This window comes from Cetorhinus maximus, chromosome 7 (assembly GCF_964194155.1).
Source record: "Cetorhinus maximus chromosome 7, sCetMax3.hap1.1, whole genome shotgun sequence".
NCBI classification, from domain to species: Eukaryota; Metazoa; Chordata; class Chondrichthyes; order Lamniformes; family Cetorhinidae; genus Cetorhinus; species Cetorhinus maximus.
This window is the reverse complement of record NC_135885.1, coordinates 1795663-1806661: the sequence shown is the minus strand read 5'-3', so window position 1 is coordinate 1806661 and position 10999 is coordinate 1795663. Positions and strand designations below refer to the sequence as shown.

Sequence of the window (10999 nt, the reverse complement as noted above, 5' to 3'; positions counted from 1 at the left end):
GAAATCATGACCTTAGTCTCAGGTTTGAGATCCTGGTCCTCAAATACTCTTTTCCTTAGTCGGCTGAAGGCTGAGCCAGCACATTGGAGGCGATGATGAATTTGAATACTTTTAAGGCAGAGGTGGATAGATTCTTGGTAAGCAAGGAGGTGATACGTTATCGGGGATAGGTGGAATACAGATTTCAGGTTACTATCAACTATGATCTTATTAAATGGCGGAGCAGGCTCAAGGGGCTGAATGGCCTACTCCTGCTCCTCATGTTCATATGATCGTATAAATGCAAGTCTTTCTTTTTCCCCCAGTCCCTACCCACAGATATACTATTATTTTATTTGAATTTACCCTTCTTACCCTTGACTTAGTTGGCAGGACTCACTAGTTATTGGCTCCTGGTCCAGCATTGCATTGATTTTGAAATTCTCATCTTTGTTTTCAGATTCCTCCATGGCCTCATCCCCTACCTCTGTCATCTCCAGGCCTGCAACTCTCCGAGTTCTCCGCACTTCTCCAATTCTGGTCTGTTGTACATCCCTGATCACTCCACCATTAATGGCCGTTAGCTTCAGCTGTCTGGGCCCTAAGCTCCGGAATTGCATCCTTACACCCTGCCACTTCTCCCACTCCACCTTTAAGATGCTGCTTGAAACCTACCTCTTTGACCAAGCTTTTCCAAATAGCTCATGTGATTTGGTGCCAAATTCTGTTTGATAATGCTCCTGTGAAATGCCTCGGGGTGTTTTATTACTTTAAAGGTGCTATATAAATGCAGGTTACTGTTAAGTCAGAAGGTTATGGATTAGGGGAGCCGGTGGGGTAGTGGTATTGTCACTGGTAATCCAGAGACCCAGGGTAATGCTCTAGGGACCCGGGTTTGAATCCCACAATGACAGATGGTATATCCTGTCTCACAAGCAGCAGAATTGTACTCAACCACAATTTGTAACCTCATGGCCCGGCATATCCCCCACTCAACCATTACCATCAAACCAGGGGTTAAATCCTGGTCCAATGAAGAGTGCAGGAGTGCATGCCAGGAGCAGCACTAGGCATACCTACAAATGAGCTGCCAACCTGGAGAAGCTACAACTCAGGACTACTTGTGTGCCAAACCGCATAAGCAGCAAGTGTTAGACAGAAAAACCAATGGATCAGATCTAAGCTCTGCAGTTTTGCCACATCCAGCCATGAATGGTGGTGGACAATCAAACAACTCACTGGAGGAGGAGCCTCCACAAATATCCCTATCCTTAATGGTAGAGGAGCCCAGCAAATCAGTTGACTGATAATTTTCAGCCAAGAGTGCTGAGTGGATGATCCATCTTGGCCCAGCATTACAGATGCCAGTCTTCAGCCAATTCTATTCACTCCATGAGATATCAAGAAATGGCTGAAGGCACTGGATACTGCAAAGCCTATGGGTCCTGATAATATCTTGACAATAGCAGTGAAGACTTGTGCTCCAGAACTTACCGTGCCTCTAGCCAAGCTGTTTCAAATTAGCTACAACACTGGCAACTACCCGGCTATGTGGAAAATTTCCCAGGTACACAAAAAGCAGGACAAATCCAACCCAATTACCCCTCCACCCCCCTCCCCCCTCAGCCTACCCTCAATCATCAGTAAAGTGATGGAAGGGGTCATTAACAGTGATATCAAGCGGCACTTGCTTAGCAATAACTTGCTCACTGACACCCAGTTTGGGTTCCCCCAAGGCCACTCAGCTCCTGACCTCATTACAGCTGAACTCCCGAGGTGAGGTGAGAGTGACTGCCCTTGACATCAAGGCAGTGTTTGACCGAGTGTGGCATCAAGGAGATCGAGCAAAATTGGAGTCAATGGGAATCAGGGGGAAAACTTCCGCTGGTTGGAGTCATACCTAGCACAAAGGAAGATGGTTGTGATTGTCGGAGGTCAATCATCTCAGTTCCAGGACATCACTGCAGGAGTTCCTCAGGGTAGTGTCTTGGACATAACCATTTTCAGTTGCTTCATCAATGACCTTCCTTCCATCATAAAGTCAGAAGTGGGGATGTTCACTGATGATTGCACAATGTTCAGCAACATTCGTAACTTCTCAGATACTGAAGCAGTCCATGTCCAAATGCAGCAAGACCTGGACAACATCCAGGCTTGGGCTGACAAGTGGCAAGTAACATTCATATAATACATGGGCAATGACCATCTCCAAGAAGAGAGAATCTAACCATCGCCCCTTGATGTTCAATGGCATTACCATTGCTGAATCCCCCATCATCAACATCCTGGGGGTTACCATTGACCAGAAACTGAACTGGACTGGTCATATAAATACTGTGGCTACAAGAGCTGGTCAGAGGTTAGGAATCCTGCAATGAGTAACTCAGCTCCTGACTCCCCAAAGCCTGTCCACCATCTACAAGGTACAAGTCAGGAGTGTGATGGAATACTCTCCACTTGCTTGGATGAGTGCAGCTCCCACAACACTCAAGAAGCTTGACACTGTCCAGGACAAAGCAGCCCGCTTGATCGGCACCACATCCACAAATATTCACTCCCTCCACCACCGATGAACAGTAGCAGCAGTGTGTACCATCTACAAGATGCACTGCAGAAACTCACCAAGGCTCCTTAGACAGCACCTTCCAAACCCATGACCACTACCATCTAGAAGGACAAGGGCAGCAGATAGATGGGACCACCACCACCTGGAAGTTCCCCTCCAAGTCACTCACCGTCCTGACTTGGAAATATATCACCGTTCCTTCACTGTTGCTGGGTCAAAATCCTGGAACTCCCTTCCTAACAGCACTGTGGGTGTACCTACACCACAGGGAGTGCAGCGGTTCAAGGAGGCAGCTCACCACCACCTTCTCAAGGGCAACTAGGGATGGGCAATAAGTGCTGGCCCGGCCAGCGAAGCTCACATCCCGGGAATGAATAAAAAACTCCAGAGCTGAGCACATAATCTCGGCGAGAAGGGGGAAGGGGAGTGTGAGCGCTGTGTTGTCGGAGGTGCTGTCTTTTGGAAGTGGTTAGGTGGGTGTTAAAGATCCCATTAAATTGTTAGGTCAGAGGGGGAGTTCGTCCAATGCCCTGGACTGCAGATAACTTTCAAAGTGACTGTAAGTGGAGCATTTCAAGATTTTAAGTGATGCACCAATACACACTATAAATTGGAAATCGGTCTCTCTTTAATGCAAAGTCCATAAAGTTACAGTTTCAATAAAACAGCAGTGACTTGTAAGAATAACTCAGAAATACAAGTGTTATATAAATTACATAAATGGTTAGCAATTTCCATTTGAGTAATGCTGCCTAGCCCAGGAACTCAACAGTAGTGTGTTCAGCATCCAGTAGGTGGCAACAGTGGGTAGACGGGTTAGTGAATATTGACCATTGCACAGGTCACAACAAGGGACAAGGAGGCAGGCACAAGGTCTTCATATTTCCCACACATGCACCAGTGAGAACAGGATGTAAATAGCAAGGGCCCGAGCACAGGGATTACACAGGCTAGCACCATGGCTCTAGAACATTGGGAGAGTCTCCCCAGTCCAGTCCCGACCTGATTGAAAGTTTCTAATTGCCAAGGGTTCCTCTCTGACAGGGACAGCGTGGGTCAGACATTGACCTTTCACTCTCTGGAACCTGGGCTCAAATTCAGCTGCAGAGGAGATAGAGGTTGTAACTGGAGGATGACTGGAAGAATGTTTGCACAGGTAGATCCAGGTTAGGAGAGTACTGTGAGTAATAAAACTAATGTCTGTTGCTGACTTTTACAAATATTGTTCTTTAACAATGATGAAAACAGTCACCGGTACCAGTCCCACCCTGGAGAGTCACAGACAGAGACAGACAGTGTTCCTGTACCAGTCCCACAGACAGTCAGTGCCCCTTTCCAGGAATAAGCGCTGGACCGTGATCAGGAGCAGGAACCCTGGTTGATTTCCCCTCTCTCTCTCTCTCTCTATAACCCAGGGATAAGTTAACAGGCTTCTTCTCAATTTGAATTTAAGCCTCTGATGTAGACAGACTGGATGATAATGAAGGTCTTGTACCCCCAGGCATTAGCAATATAAATCAGGCAGTGAGAAAAGGCTGCAACAGACACACTCACTGTAAACAAATGGAGACAGTAACATGTTTTTGAAACTCAGAGATCTCAATTCAGAGTCCAGGAGCAGTGAGAGTCTTCATGGCGGAATAGTCCTGCATAGGCTGCGTGTGGTTACTGGAAGCTGTAAGGCTGACGGGTTGGGGGTAAAGGGGGGCAAAATCCTTCCATCCCCTTACTTGTCTTGCATCTTTTCCATTATAGGCACAATCATGTCGAACTTTGGTCTTTTCGCTGGATCCTCATTCATGCAGATCTTCATCAGTTTGCAGATGTGAGGGGAGATTCCTGGGGGAATGGTGGGCCGCAGACCTTCCAGAGAGACCTGCAAAATCAGAGTCAACATGTTCAAAAACTTCAAATACTCTATTTAATATAACAGCTCATCTGAAAGAAGGGCACTCAAACTGTGCAGCACTCCCGCAGTGCTGACCCTCCGACAGTGCAGCACTCCCGCAGTGCTGACCCTCCGACAGTGCAGCACTCCCGCAGTGCTGACCCTCCGACAGTGCAGCACTCCCGCAGTGCTGACCCTTCGACAGTGCTGGATCCTACAATACTGGCCCTCTGACAGTGCGGCACTCGTCAGTACTCACCTTCTGACAGTGCAGCACTCCCTCAGTACAGACCCTCTGACAGTGCTGGATCCTACAGTACTGACCGTCTGACTGTGCAGCACTCCCACAGTGCTGACCCTCCGACAGTGCAGCACTCATCAGTACTCACCTTCTGATCCTCCAATAGCGCAGTGTTCCATCACTATTGACCCTCCAACACTGCGGCACTCCCACGGTACAGGCGGGAGGCAATAGCGTTGCGGTATTGTCACTGGACTAGTAATCAAGAGACCCAGGGTAATGCTTTGGGGGCCCGGGTTCAAATCCCACCACTGCAGATGGTGAAATTTGAATTCAATAAAAATCTGGAATTAAAAGTCTAATGATGACCAGGAAACCATTGTCGATTTTGTAAAAACCCATCTGATTCACTAATGTCCTTTAGGGAAGGAAATCTGCTGTCCTTACCTGGTCTGGCCTACATGTGACTCCAGACCCACAGCAATGAGTTTGACTCTGAAATGGCCGATCCAGACACTCAGTTGTATCAAACCGCTACAAAGTTACGAAAAAGGAATGAAACCAGACAGACCGCCCGGCATCGACCCAGACACCGGAAATAACAACGGCAAACTCAGCCCTGTCGACCCTGCAAAGTTCCCCTTACTAACATCTGGGGGCGAGTGCCAAAATTGGGAGAGCTGTCTCACAGACTAGTCAAGCAACAGCCTGACAGTCATCCTCACGGAATCATACCTTACAGATTATGTCCCAGACTCCATCACCATCTCTGGGTATGTCCTGTCCCACCGGCAGGACAGGCCCAGCAGAGGTAGCGGCACAGTGGTATACAGTTCGGAGGGAGTTGCCCTGGGAGTCCTCAACATCGACTCCGGACCCCATGAAGTCTCATGGCATCAGGTCAAACATGGGCAAGGAAACCTCCTGCTGATTATCACATACTCACTCCCTCAGCTGATGAATTAGTGCTCCTCCATGTTGAACACCACTTGGAGGAAGCACTGAGGGTGGCAAAGGCGCAGAATGTACTCTGGGTGGGAGACTTCAATGTCCATCACCAAGAGTGGCTCGGTAGCACCACTACTGACCGAGCTGGCTGAGTCCTAAAGGACATAGCTGCTAGACTGAGCCTGCGGCAGGCGGTGAGGGAACTAACAAGAGGGAAAAACATACTTGACCTCATCCTCACCAACCTGCCTGCCGCAGATGCATCTGTCTATGACAGTATCGGTAGGAGTGACCACTGCACAGTCATTGTGGAGACAAGGTCCCGCCTACATATTGAGGATACCCTCCATCGTGTTGTGTGACACTACCACCGTACTAAATGGGATAGATTTTGAACAGATCTAGCAACTCAAGACTGGACATCCATGAGGTGCTGTGGGCCATCAGCAGCAACAGAATTGTACTCGAACACAATCTATAACCTCATGTCCCGGCATATCCCCCACTCTACCATTACCATCAAACCAGGGGATCAACCCTGGTTCAATGAAGAGTGCAGGAGGACATGCCAGGAGCAGCACCAGGCACACCTAAAAATGAGGTGTCAACCTGGTGAAGCTATAACACAGACAACTTGCCAAACAACATAAGCAGCAAGAGATAGACAGAGCTAAGAGATCCACAACCAATGGATCAGATGAAGCTCTGCAGTCCTGCCACATCCACTCGTGAATGGTGGTGGACAATTAAACAACTCACTGGAGGCGGCTCCACAAATATCCCCATCCTCAATGATGGAGGCGCAGCAGCGCGAAAGATAAGGCTGAAGCATTTACTGCAATCTTCGGCCAGAAGTGCCAAGTGGATGATCCATCTCAGCCTCCTCCGGAGGTCCCCAGCATCACAGATGCCAGTCTTCAGCCAATTCGATTCACTCCATGAGATATTAAGAAACAGCTGAAGGCACAGGATACTGCAAAGGCTATGGGCCCTGACAATATTCTAGCAATAGTACTGAAGACTTGTGCTCCAGAACTTGCCACACCCCTAGCCAAGCTGTTCCAGTACAGCTACAACACTGGCATCTACCCGGCTATGTGGAAAATTGCCCAGGTACGTCCTGTACACAAAAAGCAGGACAAATCCAACATGGCCAATTACCGCCCCATCAGTCTATTCTCCATCATCAGTAAAGTGATGCAAGGGGTCATCAACAGTGCTATCAAGCGGCACTTGCTTTGCAATAACCTGCTCATGACACCCAGCTTGGGTTCTGCCAGGGTCACTCAGCTCCTGACCTCATTACAGCCTTGGTTCAAACAAGGATAAAAGAGCTGAACTCGCGAGGTGAGGTGAGAGTGACTGCCCTTGACATCAAGGCAGCATTTGACCAAGTGTGGCATCAAGGAGCCCTAGCAAAACTGGAGTCAATGGGAATCAGGAGGAAAACTCTCCGCTGGTTGGAATCATACCCAGCACAAAGGAAGATGGTTGTGGTTGTTGGAGGTCAGTCATCTCAGTTCCAGGACATCACTGCAGAAGTGCCTCTGGGTAGTGTCCCAACCATCTTTCAGCTGCTTCATCAATGACCTTCTTTCCATCATAAGGTCAGAAGTGGGGATGTTCGCTGATGATTGCACAATGTTCAGCACCATTTGCGACTCCTCAGATACTGAAGCAGTCCATGTCCAAATGCAGCAGGACCTGGACAACATTCAGGCTTGGGCTGACAAGTGGCAAGTAACATTCATGCCACACAAGTGCCAGGCAATGACCATCCCCAACAAGAGAGAATTTAACCATCGCCCCTTGATGTTCATCACTGAATCCCCCACTATCAACATCCTGGGGGTTACCATTGACCAGAAACTGAACTGGACTAGCCATATAAATACTGTGGCCACAAGAGCAGGTCAGAGGCTGGGAATCCTGCGGCGAGTAACTCACCTCCTGACACCCCAAAGCCTGTCCACCCTCTACAAGGCACAAGTCAGGAGTGTGATGGAATACTCCCCACTTGTTTGGAAAAGTGCAGCTCCCACAACACTCAGGAAGCTTGACACCATCCAGGACAAAGCAGTCCGCTTGATTAGCACCACATCCACAAATATTCACTCCCTCCACCCTCGACGCACAGTAGCAGCAGTGTGTACCATCTACAAGATGCACTGCAGGAATTCACCAAGGCTCCTTCGACAGCACCTTCCAAATCCACAACCACTACCATCTAGAAGGACAAGGGCAGCAGATAGATGGGAACACCACCACCTGGTTGTTCACCTCAAAGTAATTCACCATCCTGACTTGGAAATATATCACTGTCGCTGGGTCAAAATCCTGGAACTCCCTTTCTAACAGCATTGTGGGTGTACCTACACCACATAGACTGCAGCGGTTTAAGAAGGCAGCTCACCACCACCTTCTCAAGGGCAACTAGAGATGGGCAATAAATGTTGACCCAGCCAGCGAAGCCCACATCCCATGAATGAATTTTTAAAAAACCTTCCGACAGTGCAGCACTCCCTCAGTACCGACCCTCTGACAGTGCAGCACTCCCTCAGTACCGACCCTCTGACAGTGCAGCGCTCCCTCAGTACTGACCCTCTGACAGTGCAGGACTCCCTCAGTACCGACCCTCTGACAGTGCAGCACTCCCTCAGTACCGACCCTCTGACAGTGCAGCGCTCCCTCAGTACTGACCCTCTGACAGTGCAGGACTCCCTCAGTACTGACCCTCTGACAGTGCAGGACTCCCTCAGTACTGACCCTCTGACAGTGCAGCACTCCCTCAGTACTGACCCTCTGACAGTGCAGGACTCCCTCAGTACTGACCCTCTGACAGTGCAGCGCTCCCTCAGTACTGACCCTCTGACAGTGCAGGACTCCCTCAGTACTGACCCTCTGACAGTGCAGCACTCCCTCAGTACTGACCCTCTGACAGTGCAGGACTCCCTCAGTACTGACCCTCTGACAGTGCAGCACTCCCTCAGTACTGACCCTCTGACAGTGCAGCACTCCCTCAGTACTGACCCTCTGACAGTGCAGCACTCCCTCAGTACTGACCCTCTGATAGTGCAGCACTCCCTCAGTACTGACCCTCTGATAGTGCAGCACTCCCTCAGTACTGACCCTCTGACAGTGCAGCACTCCCTCAGTACTGACCCTCTGACAGTGCAGCACTCCCTCAGTACTGACCCTCTGATAGTGCAGCACTCCCTCAGTACTGACCCTCTGACAGTGCAGCACTCCCTCAGTACTGACCCTCTGATAGTGCGGCACTCCCTCAGTACTGACCCTCTGACAGTGCAGCACTCCCTCAGTACTGACCCTCTGACAGTGCAGCACTCCCTCAGTACTGACCCTCTGATAGTGCGGCACTCCCTCAGTACTGACCCTCTGATAGTGCAGCACTCCCTCAGTACTGACCCTCTGACAGTGCAGCACTCCCTCAGTACTGACCCTCTGACAGTGCAGCACTCCCTCAGTACTGACCCTCTGATAGTGTGGGACTCCCTCAGTACTGACCCTCTGATAGTGCAGCACTCCCACAGTACTGACCCTCTGATAGTGCAGCACTCCCTCAGTACTGACCCTCTGATAGTGTGGGACTCCCACTACCACAATGGGAATTTCAGCTTGGATTTCCATTTCAAGTCTCTGAAATGGGACTGGATCCCATGATTCAGAGGTTAGAGTGTTACTCACTGGCCATGGTTAACACCCTGTCATTTTTGCACCTCAATCAGGTCACCCCTGAACTTTGTAAATTCAAGGAAATAAAAGCCAAATTTCAGCAACCTGCCTTCATAACTGAACCCTTTGATTCCTGCAGAACACCTGACAGACCCACGTGACACTTTATATTGACTATGTGTTCAGAGGGGTGGGAGCAAGGAGTTAAATCTTTTTCCCTTGGAGAGCTCCCACTCCAGGAGTGGAGACAAACTCACCTTCATCCCGATCTCCATGTTGGAGAGATCTGCAAAGGGCACCTCCCGGGTTACCAGCTCCCACAGGAGAATGGCAAAGCTCCACATGTCGGCAGAACGCCTGTTAATCTCTTCTGGTTTTTTCTGAAGAGCTGCATTCAGAGAAGGGAAACAATCCAGAAGCACTGCATTATAATTCATATTATCTGAGCTTCAACAAACCACAGCACAACAATTCAACCTGTTACATTATCCTGTCAAATCATAGGCTTACAATAGTTCTATTTAACATTGATATTAGCAGGCCAGAGAGGGAGGTAATGAGGGTTTGGTCGTGTGCTGCAGTATTAAGTCACCAGCTGATCTCCATAATTTATTCACTCAACACTGAACCTGGATGGCAATCTGGATATTGGACAATGAGCCTAATCTGGATATCGGACAGTGAGGCTAATCCGGATATCCGACAGTGAGGCTAATCCGGATATCCAGCAGGGAGGCTAATCCGGATATCCAGCAGGGAGGCTAATCCGGATATCCGACAGTAAGGCTAATCCAGATATCCAGCAGGGAGGCTAATCCGGATATCGGACAGTGAGGCTAATCCGGATATCGGACAGTGAGGCTAATCCGGATATCCAACAGTGGGGCTAATCCGGATATCGGACAGTGAGGCTAATCCGGATATCCGACAGTGAGGCTAATCTGGATATCCGGCAGTGGGGCTAATCCGGATATCCAGCAGTGGTGCTAATCCGGATATCCAGCAGTGAGGCTAATCTGGATATCGGACAGTGAGGCTAATCCGGATATCGGACAGTGAGGCTAATCCGGATATCCGACAGTGAGGCTAATCCGGATATCGGACAGTGAGGCTAATCCGGATATCCGACAGTGAGGCTAATCCGGATATCCAGCAGTGAGGCTAATCCGGATATCCAGCAGTGAGGCTAATCCGGATATCCAGCAGGGAGGCTAATCCGGATATCCAGCAGGGAGGCTAATCCGGATATCGGACAGGGAGGCTAATCCGGATATCCGACAGTGAGGCTAATCCGGATATCGGACAGTGAGGCTAATCCGGATATCGGACAGTGAGGCTAATCCGGATATCGGACAGTGAGGCTAATCCGGATATCCAGCAGTGAGGCTAATCCGGATATCCAGCAGTGAGGCTAATCCGGATATCGGACAGTGAGGCTAATCCGGATATCGGACAGTGAGGCTAATCCGGATATCGGACAGTGAGGCTAATCCGGATATCGGACAGTGAGGCTAATCCGGATATCGGACAGTGAGGCTAATCCGGATATCCGACAGTGAGGTTAATCCGGATATCGGACAGTGAGGCTAATCCGGATATCCAGCAGGGAGGCTAATCCGGATATCGGACAGTGAGGCTAATCCGGATATCCGACAGTGAGGCTAATCCGGATATCGGACAGTGG

At 49.5% G+C, this 10999-nt stretch overlaps 1 protein-coding gene across 1 annotated transcript in view; it reads right to left on the bottom strand.

Annotated features, from left to right (window-relative positions):
* Nucleotides 1-3151: 3151 nt before the first annotated feature.
* ilk (integrin-linked kinase) overlaps nt 3152-10999 on the bottom strand; it is an 81151-nt gene continuing 73303 nt past the window's right edge. The window contains exons 12-13 of the mRNA XM_078544910.1: nt 9573-9703; nt 3152-4421 (exon numbers count right to left, since the gene is read on the bottom strand). Of these exons, the coding sequence (XP_078401036.1) occupies nt 4272-4421; nt 9573-9703 (281 nt within the window). The 3' untranslated portion in view covers nt 3152-4271. The remainder of the gene's footprint in view (nt 4422-9572; nt 9704-10999) is intronic.